At 41.5% G+C, this 19,484-nt stretch overlaps 3 protein-coding genes across 5 annotated transcripts in view; 1 reads left to right on the top strand and 2 right to left on the bottom strand.

Annotated features, from left to right (window-relative positions):
• Positions 1 to 4,140: 4,140 nt before the first annotated feature.
• zgc:172323 (uncharacterized) lies at positions 4,141 to 8,149 on the bottom strand. Its single transcript, XM_006794815.3, has 11 exons — positions 7,791 to 8,149; positions 7,486 to 7,645; positions 7,192 to 7,341; positions 6,673 to 6,792; positions 6,476 to 6,571; positions 6,247 to 6,381; positions 6,050 to 6,160; positions 5,857 to 5,967; positions 5,587 to 5,711; positions 4,643 to 5,506; positions 4,141 to 4,464 (listed from the first exon to the last, which is right to left on the bottom strand). Exons 1-11 carry the CDS (start codon positions 8,147 to 8,149, stop codon positions 4,371 to 4,373), a joined length of 2,325 nt encoding a protein of 774 aa, XP_006794878.2. The 3' UTR covers positions 4,141 to 4,370.
• A 2,458-nt stretch (positions 8,150 to 10,607) lies between these two features.
• Positions 10,608 to 13,256, bottom strand: tstd3 (thiosulfate sulfurtransferase like domain containing 3). Of its 2 annotated transcripts, XM_087847745.1 has the most exons (5): positions 12,987 to 13,256; positions 12,735 to 12,896; positions 12,163 to 12,322; positions 11,673 to 11,771; positions 10,608 to 11,028 (listed from the first exon to the last, which is right to left on the bottom strand). In XM_087847745.1, exons 1-4 carry the CDS (start codon positions 13,123 to 13,125, stop codon positions 11,711 to 11,713), a joined length of 522 nt encoding a protein of 173 aa, XP_087703871.1. In that variant the 5' UTR covers positions 13,126 to 13,256; the 3' UTR covers positions 10,608 to 11,028; positions 11,673 to 11,710. The 2 variants fall into 2 exon arrangements, with proteins under 2 accessions (XP_087703871.1, XP_087703869.1); XM_087847743.1 differs by lacking the exon at positions 10,608 to 11,028 and having other exon boundaries at positions 11,240 to 11,771.
• Positions 13,257 to 13,499: 243 nt separating this feature from the next.
• Positions 13,500 to 19,484, top strand: part of usp45 (ubiquitin specific peptidase 45) — a 34,223-nt gene continuing 28,238 nt past the window's right edge. For both annotated transcript variants that reach the window (XM_006794813.3, XM_006794814.3), the window contains exons 1-5: positions 13,500 to 13,798; positions 14,903 to 15,013; positions 15,219 to 15,388; positions 16,469 to 16,569; positions 17,771 to 17,871. In XM_006794813.3, coding sequence (XP_006794876.1) covers positions 14,911 to 15,013; positions 15,219 to 15,388; positions 16,469 to 16,569; positions 17,771 to 17,871 — 475 coding nt within the window. In that variant the 5' untranslated portion in view covers positions 13,500 to 13,798; positions 14,903 to 14,910. The remainder of the gene's footprint in view (positions 13,799 to 14,902; positions 15,014 to 15,218; positions 15,389 to 16,468; positions 16,570 to 17,770; positions 17,872 to 19,484) is intronic.

Consider the following 19,484-nt stretch of genomic DNA (forward strand, 5'->3'; position numbering starts at 1 on the left):
CACACACGCACGCACGCACAATTAATGTAAAACATGTGGTACTAAAACTATCTTGGAAGGGGATTATTACTATTAGAGTGAGGAAAGACTGTGGGTATGCGACATTAGAACCAAAAAGATGGTGATAAATAAAGAGACAAGCCCCCCCCCCCCCCCCCCCCAAAAAAAAAAAAAAAAAAAAAAAAAAAAAAAAAAAAATAATAATAATAATAATAATAATAATAATAATAATAACAATTTAAAAAATAAAATGAAATAAAAGCACTTCATTAGTGCATTTCCGTCAGTTATCTCTCCACAAAATGAAAATAAACTATTTCACACAAAATGAAAATAAACTATTTCACACAAAATGAAAATAAACTATTTCAGGTACTATTATCCCCCTTCGCCCCCACCTCCCTGCGCTCCTCCACAGTCCTGAACTACACGCGAACAATCTTGTCAATGTTTTTGCGCCCGGCTGTGCCGGGGAGTTATTTATTAACGCCTCGCCATTTGCGACTGGTTCCCATCCACCCCTGCTTTGCTTTAAAGGCCCGCACTTCTCCACAGTGAAATTAATTATTCTCTGAGGAGGAGGTGGGGTGAATGAAAGGAGGAAAGAAAAAGAAGAAAAAAACAGGGGAAGACTTTCCTTTCTGTTAGCGGAAAAAGTCGCCAGGGTGAATCCCGGCTCCGCTGTGCGCTCTGAAGCCATGAAGAGTGGTCAAAAGGCTCGGTGTCAGAGTGACGGCAGTGTTGGAGGCAAATGGGATGGAAAATTAAATGAAATTAAATGGCTGGAGCGGCCTTATTGTGCCTCCTCCTATTCTTTTTTTTCTATTTTTTTTTTTAAGAAAAACATTAATTACATAGTTGGATGGTTATTCAGAAACTATTGCGGATTCTGCGAGTGCTCTTTGTTTTTAATGAACTCTTCTTCTCTTTAATAAACTTAAATAACGACCTGAGAAGAATTGGTGCTCGGAAGAGGTGGGAGTCGGGTTTTTCTCTTCTTTTTTATGGCCCTCTCTGCCTGCCTCTTGCCAGCCTTTTTTGGATTAAAACTGTCTAAACGGTGGGGCTCTCTCTGATTTAACTGGTTGGCCATTAATGACCCATGAATATAGAGGAACAACCTGTCTGCAAAGCAACGCGGTAAATACGGAGAGCAATGCCCCACCAGGGATCTCCATTCATGCGCCCTGACTATACTTCAGGGGTGCCAAGGGTTCACCACCACCTCTCCTGGACTGGTTTCAATGGCCTAACCATTGAAGACCCCTCTGAGTGCAGAAGAAAACACATTTTTTATGTCGACCCATAAACTTTCTTTGGGTCTATTCAGGGGAGGGAGGGGGGAGAGAGCCCAATCATTGTCCCACTTAGCAATGTGGCCTATTTCTCACAGATTCCCACGTTTTAGAAATGACTTTGTTTTCCTCTAAATCCATTTATTTCTCCGCGTGTAAGCCAGCACATCTTGTGTAGCCCACCTCTCGCATTCAGTCGGTCACACTTAAATTTTGATTCAAGAAAAAAAAGGAGAAGACGAAAGAAAGAAAGAAAACTGAAATCCTCGCGCGTATGGCTCTCTGGCCCCTTCGAATCCCACCCAGCAAAACAATCATTATTATTCCTTTCAGATTCGTGCCTGCTCTCAGAGCAGACCGTCCATCTTCTCCGTGCTTTTCTTTGCTTTTGCAGAAACACCCTCCCCTGCTCATCTATAAGGTGTTTCACACTCTGAGAAACCTGGGGAAAGATGCAAGCTGCACCGTGGGCAGACCAGCTGCCTTGATGCGGGTGGGACATTTGAGACGCGTTTGAATAGTAATTGTGCTTGTATGGGACTCCCACCAGATGACATGATTGGGATTTTAACCCAGACTAATATTCAAAATCGCATTAGAGAGGAGCCGAATAAATGGTATCCGATTCAGCGTCGTTCATGCGTGATTGCATTCAAAAAATCCCTACTCAAAAGTGGGCTGCAGCGTTTTGGTATTCAAAGTCTCAACAAAGTTTTTTTTTTTTTTGGAAGGCCACTTTTCCCTGACTTCAACTCACTTTGTCTCGCGTGAGAAGACGCGGATAAAGGCGCGTGAAGTTCCGTGAATTGATATGTTTCGGTGTACCTTATAAATTCATACCTTTTCTCACTCGACCGCCTCAGAAAGAAAGTGTCACTCAGGCCGATTTTCTCTGCTGTCCGGCGCATTTAGCAGCAGATCTATTTGAGGAGTTCATTCCTAGGCAAATGTATGCAGGCAGGGTCGCCCGTGAATAGAGCAGCGTGTCAGCCGACCCTAATTGGGATTTAGCCACCCAAAGCATATGCGCCGAAGTGACAGAGAATCACCGGCTTCAAAGAAAGTCGCAACTTTTGCCCTTCTCGGTGAATCTGAGGAGCTCTTTCCCTCGCCCCGAGCAAAAACGCATTTTTCTCCCAGGATGAAGGTTAGTGACCCACTTCGGCGGGTTTGTCTCTGCAAGCTGGCAATGTGAGACAAACAAATATGAAGGCAAAGAGCATGCTTAAAGACATGATACCTTGACTCGCCTGCATGGCTGAATATGGTTAGACATTTTTAGCAAACTTCACGGTTATTATCTCAACAAGGAGGTCAATATTTTCTAACATTTTCTGCGACAAGTTAAACGTTAAAAGAATTTTTTTTAAAAAACAGCACTTAATTCAGTCTTGTATCTTTTCCATTCTAAAAGGAAACTGCAACTAATAATAATCATAAGCAATAAAAATAATATCAATGATCAGGTACACTGTCTTTGAGGGTTTTTTAAAAAAAAAAAACTTTTATTTTAAAGGAGCTAATTTTGCCTGTTAGTTTTATATGCTGTGGAATTCAGAATATTTATTTATTTATTTATTTATCTATATTTAAATAAAAATGTACTCACTTTTCCCCCAGTGAGTTTTCTCAGTGTCAAGACGGAAGCACCATGGAGAGCTCCACACATTAAAAAAAAAAAGTGAGGCTATCGATAATAAATGCTTTCCTGTTTCATTCTCACACGAGCGTCATATTTTCGATGGACAGCTTCGGGTTTAAACTAATTTCTCCTGCGTGTTTGAGTGGGCTGAGCTCGTGAAAATGACGTGAGTTTAAAATGAAATCAGTGCATATTATTCAGATAAATAATTTGTGCAGCAAGAAATACGGGGTTACACACTAAAATACTTGACTAAGTCTAATTTACTCATTTTCTTCTCTCTTCTTTTTCCCCTTTTTCTTTGTTTTGCTTTGACTGTTTTTGCTATTTTAAAATGTATTTATTGATCTTTTAATTAACTCACTCATATTTATCCCACGTGTATCACTGTTGCTGGTTTTCCTTTTTAAGTTATTTACTCAGAAAAAATAATAATAATTGTTTATTGACATATATCCACTCTAAAGCTGCCAATGAAACATCAAAAAATCTTCCATCAAACAACTAAAAGTTCCATTGAAGCCTTATTACGTTGAACTGAGGAAGCCTTTCTGGGTTTCCATCCACCGATAATTATTTGTTTTATTTATTTATTTGCTATCTTTCCTGAGATGTGCCAAATTATAACAATAATGGCACAGTAATGTTACTGCTGCCGTGACAGCACCGGACCACCGGTTCTGCTCCAGTCTTTGTTGCGCTTTCTGTCTCAGGATTGGTGTGTTGCATGTCTTCACTCTCTGCCCCTGAGCAGGACACTGAGCGTGTTTGGCATCTGCTGGCCACATCCAATCTCTCCCGATCAGCAGCAGTGGGAAAAGGTGTGGAAATGGATGGAATGAGGACAGGAAACGGCTGTGTGCCGTCACTCTGCTGCAGGACCGCATTTGACTGACGGATTCCTCAGCCCTGCAGAAAGTGTCAGGGCAACCATCTCGACCCTCAGGTGACTCTGTCCCTCTCCCCCTCTCTTTCTCTGTTTTGCTGTTCCCTCATGACTTCCTTTTCCCTTTTTCACTCTGCATCATTTCAATCCAAAGCCAGGATTCTAAGGAGCATTTCTTTGTGCTAAGCAAAACATGAGGTTTAACCAGCATTGAATTATTGCTGAATGACGTTCTCTATCCTCATATAAACTCCTCAAAAGGACACGAAATAAAAGAGCAACAAGGTAATTCAATGCTGATAGCTTTATTTGCGGCATTTAGAAAAAAAAAGGGGTCGGGGGGTCACAAAAGTTTAGAGAATATGTTGAGTTGTCTAGTGAGGCATAGTTAAAGCCCCTGATTTGAAGCAAAAGGGTCAGTCATGGTCTTCTTGTCTGGGGCAAAAGGGCAAAGGTCAGTGTCCAGACATGGGGCTTGGTCAGTGCAAAGCTCAGAGGGGCGTGGAGGTTTAAGGGTGAGAGGAGGTCACTTGGGAATTCGTGTTGCTCACTCGTTGTCCGACTCATCGGCCGCTCCGGTGATGGTGTAGGTCTGTTCTTGGTGGTCCATTTCCAGCACATCATCCTCATTTTTGACTGTTCTGTAGAGAGACAGAGAGACACAGTGACTGAAGCAAACATGTTAAACCACACCCGACTCTGTCACAGACCAGGTTAAGTCATTGTTTGTTAATGAAGGGTAGTGTTTGGTTGTACTTTCTGGGTGTGAGTGCTTGTCCTGTTTGAAAGAACTGCAAAAACACCTGATGGTACGTTTACCTAATGAGCACCGTCCTCCTCTCCGTCAGCTCCACAGCCTGCTCTGCATAGGCCTCGATGTTCTTATCATGTCCATCTGAGCCATATGTAGTCCCCGTGCCACTAATGCCACCCTTTCCTCCACCTGTCTTCCCCATGCCACTAGCAGCTGACAGAGCAGCATCGTCACTACCCACACCCCCACTTCCTCCACTGCCTCCAACTCCACCACCCATTCCACGGGCTATACTACCCTCTTCACTTATTCCTCCAGCAAGTCCACCACTCTTTCCTACAACTAAACCACCATTACCTCCACCAAACCCAGTGCCGGTTCCACCCATCCCACCTGAACCTCCAGTTTTACCACCTCCACCCATTCCAGTCCCACCTATGCTGCTGTCACTCTTGCCTCCAGTACCAAATCCCAGGTTTCCCACACCTCCAGCACCAGAACCACTTGTTCCTCCAGTGCCCATTGGTCTGCTGCCATTGCCTTTGCCCACAACCCCACCATTAGCTTCAGTACCTACACCTACACCCCCAGCTCCTAATCCATGACTACCAGTAAAGTCTGCCCCAGCTGATGTACCAGCAGGACCTTTTTTACCACTGGTACCCTCAGCACCCATTCTTCCACTTATACCTGCAATTCCTGGACCTGTTCCCATGCCTCCTGCATCCATGCCCCCACCCATTCCTACTCTGCCCCCAATGTCTCCACCACCACCACGTCCTATCAGTCCACCACCCATTCCACCTGCCCCTCCCATGCCTCCTCCACTGATGCTCATCCCGGCACCAATGGCGCTCATGCTACAGCTAGTGAGAGATAAGGTTTGCATCATGCCAGAAAGCCGCAGGTCCTCGCCCTCGATCAATTTTCTGCAGAGGAAAAAAACAAAAAATTACCAAATTTATTAATATTCACTCAAAGACACAACCCTAAAATCATTTTCACTTACCTGTAAGTTGTGATCTCAATCTCCAGAGCCATCTTGATATTCAGAAGCTCCTGGTACTCACGCAGGTGCAGCGCAATTTTCTCCTTGGTGGATTTCAGCTCGAGCTGCAGGGCCTCAATCCGAGCCTATCAGGAAATCAGGGTTATAAAATGAACGTGTTGTTGTAGTGGCTTTGTGTTTGCATGTATGAATGTGAGAGCATGTGTGTATTTATGACTGACTCTGGTGGGATCAGGTGTGCACCCTGGGACAACATGAGCTGACATTTACCTGCAGTTCTTCCAGTTCTTTTCTGTACTTCTCTTGTGTCTCAAGGATCTGAGCTTCAAGAGCCTCGTTTCTGGTCCGCATGGCATCCAAATCTCGTTCTTTACTTTGGATCTAGAGACAGTTTCAGCCCAATTATAGAAACTCAATATTAATAAACGGTTCTTACATATTAATTTTCACTTGTAATACTCACATCTTTTTTGGCACCGGCTATTTCTTCTCTAACGCTTCGAACTTTATCAACATGGCTCGACGTCTTCTTGGTTAGATCTTCAAATTTGTTTTTATACCACGAATCCATTTCCTAACAGTGGAGAATGATAGCGTTATAGAAGACTCAACTGTGTACTTTTCATCATCTGGAAGTGGTTTTGTGTGATATTTTTGTACCTGGAGATTTTTGGCTGCAATATCGTCATACTGGGTTTGAATTTGTTTCAAAGCAGCAGCCAAGTCGGGCAGAGTGAACGCACTCTGGGCTGAGACGTGAGCGGCGTAGATCTGTTTCATGAGTTCATCAATTTCCTAAACCAAAAAAAAGAGAGAGAGGCCTTTAGGAATCATTAAAAATAAAAGGCAAACTTCGAATAGCTAATTCCTACGTAAAGATGTCACCCACCTGCTGATGGATTCGTTTGAGGAATTCAATTTCAACCTCTAACTGCTCCAGCTTCTTCTCCAAGGCAATGCGGGAGGAGGTCGCTTTGTCCACATCCTGAAAAATAAACAGAAGTGTTATCATGTACGTCTGCCCCTGAGAAATAATGTGTAGGCGACGTTCACACCCAGGACAGTGGCTAATTTAATGTCACTCACTGGACGGAAGGCCTCAATGTCTAACTCGGCTTTCTTCCTCAGCTCCACCGCCTCCTCATATTTGATTTTGATTGCCTTTAGTTGAGCAGCTGCAGAGTCTTTGGCCGCCAAGGAAATGTCCTGAAAACCAAGAAAGCATAAGTAACACGCCTGTCTGCTAGATTTGAAGGTGAACACAAGGGTGTGCGCAAAATCTAGCTGAGCCTTTTGCATTTATATTTCAGCTTCATTCTTGTGTGTGTGCCTGCCAGCGCATTATCAAGTCATCTCATCTGTGCATAAAACACATCTGACAACAGCTGTAGTCTGTGACACCCAAACACGGTCAGGATCCCCCTCAAATTGCCTGCCAGAAATGAGCTTGTTACCAGGTAAAGAACTTTGAAAACACCAAGTTGACGTCTTGTATTGTTGTTTGGGTGGATCTTCTACAGATCGGTGAGGTGTAAACTTAATGCCCTCTTGAGTGTCTAAGCAAAGGAAGAGCAGAGGCAGGATCCAGGAGATTTCTTGTCTCACCCTCTGAACTCTCATTTGTTCAGCAATCTTCTTCAGCTCTTTCAGCTGTTCCTCATAGAGCAGGCGCAGACCCACAGGCTTCTCAAACCGGTTCTGGTAGGCCTCAATCTCAGTTTCCAGTAGCTTGTTCTGCTGCTCGAGCGATCGCACCTGTAAGGACACGAAAACTCAGTCTAAACCACACTCCACAAGATGAGAATTACTTCTGTGCAACATGTTTGAGTTCAGTGTGATATCTGCTTTTCGCTGTGCCTATCAAAATAAGTAAAATCGAGTTGAAAAAGGGAGTTTTACCTTGTCGATGTATACGGCCAGTCTGTCGTTGAGGACGATCATCTCCTGTCTTTCGCTTGTGCGGGTGCTGAGGAATTCCTGGTTTTCAGCTGCAGCCACATCCAGGTCTATGGGAGGCTCTCCACTCGGCCCAACGCACACCATGGTGCCTGCACTCACACTGAAATGACTGATACAAGTTAACCTACAGCCACAGGCACCAAAATATGTTCCTTTAAGTGATTAAAATTATTCCTAAAGAGAGCCTGTAGAAGAAGAATTTATTTTCACGGCTTCGCCTGTAAAACAAAAATCCAATGGCTTACCCTGCTCCTACCATGCGAGACCTGCGTGCTGCAGACATGGTCCTTCGTCCCACTGAGTCCACACGCATGCTGCTGGCCCCGGCTCTAGAGGAGAAGCAGCCGGCGGAGGCACGACGGGCCTCTCTCCTGGTGGGGGATGGGCTCGACACCCTGATCTGGTAGGACGAGCTGCTGCTGTCCTCAAAGTGACGGCGGTAGGACGAGATCCTCTCTGGGCTGAAGCTCATGGTAGCGGTTTCTATGTGGCTTTGGTTCTGTGAAGGGAAATAGTCAGTGGTTTGCTGCACTTTACTGCTCCTGAACCTTCCTTTGTTGCACTCTCTGGTTGTCAGCACAGTCTGAGGTTTTATACTCCCCATTGACAGTCATGCTCCTGCTCTGTTCAAAACAGCCCAGGTCATGAGCCGACGCATGCGGAATCTTGAACCTCCGTACTAAAGCAGGCTTGACCTGCCTCTCAGATATGTATCAGCAGCTTGTGAGAAGCAGAAATGGGCTGGGATCCTGGCTGTGGGCACAAGTCTCTCAGACTCCTTATTTTATTCAAATCATAATGGGTTTTTGCCTGGGTTACAACACATCCACCACCTTAATGTCCGGCATCAGAGGACAAGCAGGGAGACAGGCAGGCAGGCAATGAGGCAGGGTCCGGTAAGTCATTGCAGCCAGTAGGTGCATCTCTGATGTGATGTGCTCTGATGGGACGAGGGACTTTAATTGAATGCTGAGCAGAAGCTAGAGGGTGACCTGATGAGGCTGTGGCTGCAGAGGAACAAAAGAGAGCTGGCAAGATTTTGACGTAAATTAGTACTTATTAGTCTGCTCTGTTTTCAACATATTAAAACTGGAGTATGCAGAAAAAAGAAAATGGAATTAACTGCTTCAGCGGGAAAATGAGGAAGCGGAAGAAAAGGAGGGGGGAGATTACAGTCTGGAGTTTACGGATGACATGACACAGTAATAAAAGGGCATAAATGCCAGTCAGCCCTGCTCATGGTTTACACTGACACCTACAGAATCACATGGGCAGGGGTTGGACGATATTACAATGAGCTCAATTATAAAAAAGAAGGTACCACAGCTACATGGTAAACCACAAAAAAACTCAAAATATGCATAAAGCCGATGTTGGTTTAGTCCGCTTAGAACATTAAAATCCAACTTATGAGATGATTTATTCACAGTTCCATGTGAAAACCTGCCGTGATGGATTAAGTGAGCATCTATTCTCTCCTACTGACCTCACATCTTGCAGCCGCATGGGACTTTTGGGAAGAGCTGGAATATTTCAGTCATGTGAATAGTCATCTCTCTACTAAGCTGCTTGTTTCATGTTCCACCAACCGTTGTTCACTATGATGATGCTTTCTGTTACAGTATTTATAAAACCTCACTTCATTTACTAAGACCACAAACTCTTATACATCATTGTGTGGTATTATGTGGTATTATAACTTTTTTTTTTGCCTGATACTCATTTAAATATTTAATTATTACTTATTAAAATGGATGATAATATTGAACTAAAAATGCTTTGTTATTATCATTATTATTATTGGTGTTAAATGACAAATAGCTCTACCAGATAATTATATTATATTTAGAGGGTGGTGGCATTTGCTATGAAAGAGACCCTTGTGGCAGCAGAGAACGTTCAGCAAACTGATTGAATAAATGTATTATTTAATAATAAATTTAGTCAATAAATAAAGTTAAGACTACCTTAAGATACTCCTTTACTAGATGGAGTATCTCGAGGTAGTGGTTTTCTGTATGACATTATCAGTCCCTCAAATGTCAAACAGATGGCCTTACATTTGACTCTACAGTACTTTGGTATACAGAGTTCATTGTCCACTGAGTGACTGTAAGGTACCCAGGTCCTGTATCTGCAAAACAAGCCCAGATCATCACCCATCCACCACCGTGCTGGCAGCATGTTTGAGGTGTTTGTGTTGATATATTGTGTTTAGTTTTTACAAAATGTAGCACGGATCATTATAGCCAAACATCTCCATTTTGGTGTTATCTGTTCAATGGACATTGTTCTAGAAATCTTGTGGTTTCTTCAGATGTAACTTTGTAAACCTAATCTTCCATGTTATCCTTCTCCTGGCAACCACTGCAAGCAAGTCATACTTGTTCCGTGTTTTTCTAACTGTCATGAACTTTAACATGCTAACTGAGCCTGTAGAGTCTGAGATGTTACCCTTGGGTTTTTTACAGTTTTTGAGCGCAGTCTGACCTTGAGGTGGGGATTTGCTAGGATGTCCACTCCTGGAAAGCTTGTGGTATTGAATGCTCCAGACCAGCAAACTGCCAAAACTTCTCTTTTTATGGAGATGTTCACACATGCTGATGATCATTTGATCAAGTGCATTGCATAAAAGTACCAATTACCAGTAACCATATGGATGTACATAGTTTTTCACAGAGCTATTAAGTCCTGTGAAAACTTCATTTTTGACAACTTTGTGAAAAGATTATTCTGTCTTGAATACCATGCAAAGCTTTGCTGTCAATTAATAGAATTTTTCACAAATTCTTGACAAATTTACCCATGGAACTGCTCATACAATATATATGCATCAATATATGGTATTAAATATGTTTACGTGTTCATAAAACTATTTTTTCATATGTATTTTGTAAAAATTCATAAATATTTTCTTATTTATTTAAAAACTGTATCAGAGAGGTGAAACTCTCTTAATACAATCAAAATTAAATATTTATATAGATACAGATGTAAATCTTAAGTAAATATATTATTGCATCACAAAAACTTCTGATTCTCAAAAACAGTTTATTTTTATATACAAGTCATTCCTGTCAACATCAAGCTCAAATATAAAAGAAACAAAAATCCCTGTAAAGTGCTGAGGTGATACAACAATGTCAGGTATGTTTTAAAGCTATCAATTATGTCCCCAAAGTAAACCAATAAACACTTCTAGATAATTTACTCACGCATCTGAAAAGTCACCTAGAGGCCAGTTTCCTGTCACTCACAATGATTAAGCTGAATTTTAGGATAAACTAAAGTAACTTAAAACAATATTGTCCAAATTAAACAAGACGGTGAGATTAAAATTTGCTGATTCTGCAGGGACTTTCAGCTCAAGCTGTAAAAGAAAGAATAGGGAACAAGGTCCATGGCTGTGGTCAGCAAACTGTAGTGGAAACATTCTTCCCTGCTGAAAACAAACCCATTTATTATCACGGATGATGAAGGAACCTGTGGAGAGTTGGTGACAAATTCATACAGGATATTAGACAAGGACCTTGAATACAGTAAATCGTAGTACTTCCCCAGCAGCTGTCACCCCGGCAAGCCTCTCTATGCCTATTTATATCTGGAATTATTTAAACGAATGTCCTCTTAGGTCATCTACTAATCCTGCCCAATATATAAATAATAAAAATAATAATAATAAACACACACAGACTCAAGTTAAATATTAGTTTATTTAGCTTTGATAACTTTATTAAATAGTACATTTATTAATAAATGCATTAAGTATTGGCAAAGTCTGCACTGCCTGTTGAGCAATTTAATATTTATAATATGTCAACAGGAAATAATAAAATAGTTCACATTATGGAGTGGAAGACTTTATTTGCATAGTTAATCTTTAGCACTTCAGAATATTCTTTGAGCTTTTTTTCAAAAAGCTGTAAAGGGTTTAGAAGGAGGTTAAGCCTGAGAGAAATTAAAGAGGGGTTTCAAGTAATATTGTATGGCAGATGTGTATTTAAGCAAACTGGTTTCACCTCTTTGAGATTTTAACATTGAAATAAGGAGCCATGATGATTTTTTTAAGCCCTTTACAAGGCTGCGCCATCACTTCACATTCTAAACTCGAATAATTGCAAAAATACCTTCAAATAAATATATAAATATCTTTCCAGCTCCATGATCACTGATTATGCTGCTCATGCTTCACCCAGTCTTGCCATCCTCCAGAATAATGCCGAACACTGAAACAAGACAAAAAAGAGAAAAAAAGTGAACATTTGCTTTGACGAAATCACAGACTTTTCATAATTTAAGACTTAAACAAAATCATGCATTTGTATCTGACTTTACCATCACCAGACAATCACAGCGTTTTAATACTTGACAGATAGACATAGAAAATGTGATGTGGGACATGTGGTATCCTTCCAAGGAGGAACAGCATTGTGCAACTACAAGGCAATAACCTCAACTATAGTAAATGCTGTCTCATGGTAACTATAAAAGTCTAAGTTTAACCACAATACTGATAACTTTTCTCGTGACTGAAAATGGCCAACTCTAGTAAGAAATATAACGACGAGGTGGAAACCAGTGATGGTGACAGACATAAGCCAAGGACAGATATCTCACTCTTTGTATCCCAGTGTGATGGCCGTGTTCAGCGCAGTCTTGCTCCTGATTCCCGCCAAACAAGTAAACACAACGTTATCTGTCTGGTGGGGTAATTCACCACCATACTTTTCTTTGAAGTCTTCTGGACCCAGCTGGAGTGCAGTGTTCACTTGCGCCACTGTAAAGTCAAAAAACACAAAGGTTAAGGAAGTATGATGGGTTTGGTGCTCTGGAGAACAGTTGGTTGAAAGCATTGTAGTAATATTTTAGAATAATGCCCCCCTTCGTACCATATAATATGTGCCATATTGCTTGCATTTTACTCCATTTAGAATTGTATGTCAAATTGAGCACATTTCAAACCTAATTAAACTTGCCATTATAAAGTCAAGGGGACAAAGCACACCTTCAGATGTTTGTTTTATGAACAATATAAAAACTGTGTAAAAGTTTGGTTCATTTTGGACATTTACGAATTGTTATTTACCCCCAACCCACACAAACTGCAGTATACTACACTAGTATACAAGTCTACAGCCCTGGCAGCCCAGCCGGACAACAATGTTGCAGGTAGAGAGAGCAGTACTCACGGGGGACGTTAATGGAGCCGGGGATGAAGCCGTATTCTCGGAGCTCCCAGGGCTCTCGCACATCTATAACTACCGCTTTCCGCCCAACCAGGAGCTCCTTCAGCTGCTCATAACTCACGACTGTGCTCGCTGGCGTTGAACTGAATGTGCGGAACAGCAACTCTGCGTTTAAAAACAAGACAGACAATATACTTAATGCAGTATATGAGCTCCTTCAAAACATGACAGTGAGTCGCTCATGTTAAACCTCACTTTTGTAACCGGGGCGAGTGCTGACACTGCTGGACACAGAGCCTTGTCCTCCCGTGACGCAAGCTTCAAACTGGACGGTATTATTCCACAAAAGCCGCGGGACAACACCGGCAAGTCTCCAACAACTTCTCAAGGCCATGTGTGATTATCAAAGCCAGATACGGCACTCTAAATTATCACTGCTCTTCAACACAAACCCTCACTTAAGCGGTATCTGTGTGGGACAACTGAAAAAGTCACAATGCCGACAATTATCTGCGCTTGCGCAGATGTACGGATATCCTAATGGGCCAAAATTCTTTCCCCAGAAGTAATATGTCAAACTATTGACATCATGTCCCCTAATTAGATCAAACAAGTGCATCAAGTCAAAACAAAAAACATTATTTATGTTGCATTCGCCGCCATGGGAAACTGGGAAACGCGTAAAGATGGGAAACAAGCTTTTATTTACCTCTAGTAAAAAAAGAGATTTTCCCACTCAACTTGAATGCAGCATTGGGCCAACCTGAGCTGCCGTAGTGCGTCACATGTAACTAGTGCTGCCTGTAAATGCTAACGAAAGCTTGACACATGTTTTAAAAGTCAAGGGTGGAAACAAAAATATATTGAGATAACTGTTGACGGTATTGCGCGTTTTTTCTTTGAATAGCCATAATGTCTGCGTGTAATTTTGGATAAAACACACCAGTTCAGTTTTTATCCTACCAAGCTAATGTAGCTGGCCTTTTTTTGCAACCCAGGAAGAGCTGACATCTCAGTGTTGGCTTCATATTAGCTGACAAAGTCAACATAGGAGCTAACTTTAAGAGGTGAGTTAATACATATTCCATTTTCGCTAAATCTAGTATGAAAAAGATAAATTAATTTTGAAAATTTCCTTAATAAATGGGTTAGGAGCCTCTTATTCTCACCCAAACCGGGCTGCCGGGGTTGTTAAGGCCTCTTAATCATGGTGTTGTCCATTAATAGACTTATCTGTCTTAAAAACTCTCATTTTCTCCTACTGCCTTTATTTAGCAGTGGCATATCATGTAGCCGTAGGTATTGTGACCGTTCGCTTCCAGATTTCTTGCAGTTTAGAAAACGTTTAGGTCAGTAGCATGTTAGGCAAAGGGTGTAAAAATTCTTTCAAAAGGAGTCCACCAGGAAAATCAGCTTAAACCTACAAGCAGTGGAAAGTTTTTGATTGGTTAAATCAGTCACCTGATTTAATCGTCCCGAACACACCAGCTTGAGAGTAGCGTCAAACACACCAACTTATAACAGCCAAACCACCTATTGCATTTACCGTTTAATTATTTAAATAATCTTCAGCAGAGGCTATTCTGGTATGGCAAAAAAAAAAAATTAATTTTTGTTGTTGTTGTTGTTGTTTTAGTGCTGTTGTCTTGAAAGTGGATTTCGTTGAGTCAGAGCGTTGGCTTGGGCTTTTAAATGAAGGAGGGGAAAAACAGCTGCTTTAATGAAAAGTAGTTTACTGAATATATATAAAATATGAGAAAGCAAGAGTGTAATTGTGCAAACATAATTAGTTATTCTATCCTAATATAATTTTTTTTCAATATTGTTGGAAGCAAAGTAGTGCTTGACGATTCAATGTATGCATAGCTATCTGAATGTAAACACATGCTGTCATAAAGTTTTGATTTGGCACATTTCTGTAGGACTGTGCTGTAGTACAATGACAACACAATAAATGTGTGTGTGTGTGTGTGTGTGTGTGTGTGTGTGCATTTAACAATGCCTGATCTAAACTGTAGGGTTTTGGGTTTTTTTTTTTTTTGCTATTTTGAAAGTACCTCATTCTGTTGTGAAGAAAATAATAATAGCAGTTGTGTAGTACCTGGATAAACAAAATTATGGGTGTCCTAAATGTGTAAAACTAAACCAGTGTTGTCCCTTCTTGCTTTCAGAGCACCAGATGCGGCTGAAGGACCCCTTCTCCTTGAAAGCCGCCGACATGACTAAGCGGACTAATAAACCAAGAAAACCTCGAGATGAGGAATCATCAGATGAAGTCAGCGGTAAGTCACCGTAACAGTACATGGCACCGGACTGTTACGGTTAAGGCTGTGAATTTTGACTTGGTAGAGTCCTATAGACTATTCTTGGGTATTTTTGTCAATGTTGAAAAGTCTGTGAGGTTTCATTCATTATTCTTATGGGATCAGTGCAATTCATCTTCAATTAAAAGGATCCTTGCTTACAAGACACCTTGTCTGTTAACAGGACTGACTTGCCAGCATGTGAGTAGAGCAGTGGACCTGAACTCAGTAAAGAAATCAGTCCTCTCGAGTGTGTGGTCGGTATGCTCAGAGTGCCTAAAGGAAAGGACAATGATTGATGGCGAGCCAGCAGCCTCTCAGGACATTCTGGTGTGTCTAAAGTGTGGTTTTCAGGTAAGTTTTTTTTAAAAATGGTAAATAAAGCAAAATGTGATGCAGCAGAGTTTAAACTAAATTGAAATAAACAACAGAGTAAGAATGTCATTATCATATTCAAGTTTCTTTAATTCTTATTTGTGTATGAACTTGACTGTTTCTTTACTTTCATGTGTACACTCACTGGACACTTTATTAAACGTGCCTTAATAGTGCCGGGTTGGACTGCATTTTGCCTCTAGGACTGCCATAATTCTCCACAGTATAGGTTCAACAAGGTGCTGGAAACATTACTTGGAAACTTTAGTCGTTGTTGATTTGATAGTATCAATTGCTGCTTGCATGTCCACAATGCTAATTTTACATTCTGCCCTGCTCTGTTGCATCTAGATCTGGTAACTGTAGAGGCCATTTGAATACAATGAACTCATTGTCATGCTCAAGAAACCAATTTGTTTTTAAATTATTTATTTACTTTTTTGTTGTTTTTCAATTTTGGTGAGCCCGTGTAAATTGTGGCATCATTTTTCTGCAGACACAGTCTTCTACTGCTGTAACGCAGCTGCTTCGAGGTTTGATGTGTTCTATGTTCAGAGATGCTCTTCTGCATTCCTTTGTTGTAACAAGTGGTTATTTGAGTTACTGTTGCCTTGGCTTTGTGGGGAAAATCATAGATCAGCAGTTTCTAAAATACTCAGCCCATCTACCACCAACAGCCAAGCTACGCCCAAAGTCGCTTATATCATCATTCTTCTTCATTCTGATGCTCAGTTAATGCCCCTCCCCTTGAGGTTGAAGGCATTTTTGAGACTTAAAATGTGGTTTTAGTTTCAGGGTTACAATTAGGTCATGGTTAGGTTTGGACTTGGGGTTAGGCATTCAGTTTTGTTGGTTAGGGTACGCGGCTAGTGAAGCATTAAGAAAATGTCCATAATGAAGTGGTTAGGCCTGTTGGAACTTTCAAGAAAAGAGGAAGTCTAAACATGACCCTGAATAAAGATTTTCACCCTACTGTGCTCTTGAAGATTTGTTGCACCTTAAATGTTGTGAGCCCAGAGTGTATTTTATGGTTGCCAACAAAGATTTCTGTTTTTACAGGGCTGTAACCAGTCAGGGATCCAGCATGTTGTGAAGCATCAACAGGCTTTCCACCCTGAGTCACACTGCATCACCATCAGTTTGAGCACATGGAAGGCCTGGTGAGAAACCCAGGAAGTTAATTGTGAACTGTCATGAAAAGAAGCCAAGGCTGCACACAATGGTGCCCTGTTTGTCACCTTGCGATGGCATGTGTTAGAATGCTGCCAGCATGTGAGCTCAAATAGAAAACAACAGGCACCTGCAGTCTTTTCATCCTGGCTACCACAATTCTAAGACCAGTTTGTTTATATGTAAATTATTTTACATCATTTTAGGCTCATAAATAATAAAATAAAATTTGTTTTTCTCCATTATAATTAGGAATGGGAATCGAGAACCAGCTCCCAGTAGTCCAATTCCTTGGAATCATTAGTCTGCCTGCTTATCGATCCTGCTTATCAGATCTTGAGCTCTTGCTGCAATCAGCTGATTTCAGTTTGTGTGTCAGGGGAGGAAAAAAGTGTCACAGTTTACAGCATGGATACGGACGTTACTTTTATTTTTATTGCATAAAAGGATGAGAGCACGATAATGAAGTGGAGACTGCACCAAGACAGAAACAACTGCATTATATTGTTAACACAACTACGGCTCTTTACAAGCACTTTCACAGACACTGTGCTAAGCTAGATGGGATGTTAAAGCTGAGTAAATGCTGACACCAGAACAGCACCGTGATAAAGTAAGCAGTTATTCGCGGTGAAGCCGCTGCTTAAATTCAACAGGTAACAGAGCCTGAGCGGTCAGGCTGCAGCCTCCGTGTCTACCTGTTCATGTTTCTACAGTAAAATCACTGTGACGATCAGTTTAAAGTCTCTTTGCTGGTTTTCATCTTTGATTTGTGTTCATACATCAATACTAAGAGAAAGATCACGTGTGTTCTTATTAGGATAGGGATTTGTGCTGGTGTGTGGGGCTGTAGCCTGTAGGTTTATGTAGTTAAATGGTAATTATGAGACGTTGCGTTTCAGCTCATTTTACAGAGTAACATGAAAGTAACGTAATGAGTAGTTTAACAAATGCCTTTCACCCGGGTGTAATTAAGTAGAAGAACACTTTAAGAAAGGTGTTCTGTGTAATATGTGTAATATATCTTTGAGTAATGACCCCACCACTGATTAATTTTTATCAATTCCCATCCCTAATCATGATTTCTAAACTGCTTTCCACTCTAGCCAAGTAATTCTGATGTTAAATACTGTCTTATTCGTTTCTAAAGTAAAATGAACCTGGTCTTATTAACCTCTCTCTTTGTGACAGGTGTTTCGAATGCAGTGAAGAGCTCTCGACTCATTGCAACAAGAAGGCTTTGGCTCAGAGCCTGGACTTTTTACAAAAGCACTCTGTCAAGGCAACATCAGGTAAGGTGTTTTCTGGCCATCCACTGTTGTCAAATTAAGCCTCAGTTATACAAAACGTACATGCTTACTGCAGTTCTGGCAGGGCCAAATTACAGTTTAGCTCAAGATTTATTATTCCTTTAAACTGGTAATCCTTTCTTTAGTTGAATACATCTCATGTTACATAATTTGCTTAATATTCTGCTCAGTCTATGTTTTGTGTCTATGAGTAGAAGGCAATAGCACAATAACAGTATACGAGCCAGTTAGTGGCTGCGTTGTGGCCAGATCCACAAATAAGACAGGCTCCTATCAGAAAAGTTATTCTTCTAAGTGAAGGGCTGACATTCCAGCAGTCGACTGCAGTACACCTGCTCCCCCTGCTGGCAATGGTCATGTGAAGTTTGACCTACTGTTCTTCATGTAGAGACACCCCACACTATTGAAATGGGTGAAATGGTTGTCTGATTTTTTGTTTTGTTTTGTTTTGCTTTTCTATGCTTTCTAAGTGCTTGAAGAATATTCTTTCTACCCTTCTGTCGGTCTAAAATTGAATTAGAGCAGCAAACTTGTCATTAAAAGCAATAAAACTTACTAGAAATACTAAGAACTAGACGTAGAATAGAGTTGGATTTTAGTTGCAGTATTTACAGCATTACTTACTACCTTCAGACTTGTCCTTTTCCCTCACTTGGACCACCTGAGCCCCCCACCCCACACCAAGTCAGTTATCCATATAGACATCAACTCCCATTCTCAATACTTACATGTACCTACACCTTCAGCTCAGTGTGCATCTCTTGCTTTGTGCTGGCGTGCTGAAAGACCTCCTAGCAGACTGTAGTTGATCAGGGTGGTGGGCATCATCACTTTCAGTCTCTCAGGCCGTCTCTGCATCGCCCGCTGCATGCTGCCCAGTTGCCAGTGGCCAGAGGCCAGCCACTGAGGCCCAGGCAAGCTGGTCCCCAATCTAAGCCATAGCTGTGGAAGTTGCAAGATTGATTCTGCAGCTATCTCTCCCCTCACTCCCTCCCTTGCCCCCACCTTGCACATTGCATGACTGCACATATTTGTGGAATTAAGCGCTTGAGCGCTGCTTCCCCGGCTGGGTTCCCTGAAGAACAAGCGCAGCTGCGCAGGGTTTAGCCCTGTGATCTGTCGTTCTTTGTCTTTCCATCGCTATCCGTTTCTGTCCCTAGCTTCCTCTGTTAAGTTGCTGTATGTCTCACCACCTCTGGGCCTGTGTGCTGCACTAGTGGGAGCCAGGGTCCTCAACAAGTCAGAGCAACTGGATCCTAACAGCTGGAGCGTGTTAACTCTCAGTGGACATGCACACACATTCACAGATACACATAACGCCGAATGTTAAAAATAACTTTTAAGTCAAGCAGATACCCTATTTTCTTCCAGCTCATACTATACACTTGGCCTCTACAAAGGGCTTTAAGTTTCAGTAATACACTTAACTGAATTCTCACTGGCACAAAGTGTTCTTTGCAGCACAGAGCACAAGCTCTTCCTGGCACAATAAATCTGAATATCTTTTCTCCTCTAAGTACATTACATACCTGAAAAATTCAGATTCTTTGAAGTGTTTTAAAAGTGTCTACATAGTGTGTGTTACACACAGACTC

This window comes from Neolamprologus brichardi, chromosome 11 (genome assembly GCF_056152115.1).
Source record: "Neolamprologus brichardi isolate AB-2024 chromosome 11, ASM5615211v1, whole genome shotgun sequence".
Taxonomy (NCBI): domain Eukaryota; kingdom Metazoa; phylum Chordata; class Actinopteri; order Cichliformes; family Cichlidae; genus Neolamprologus; species Neolamprologus brichardi.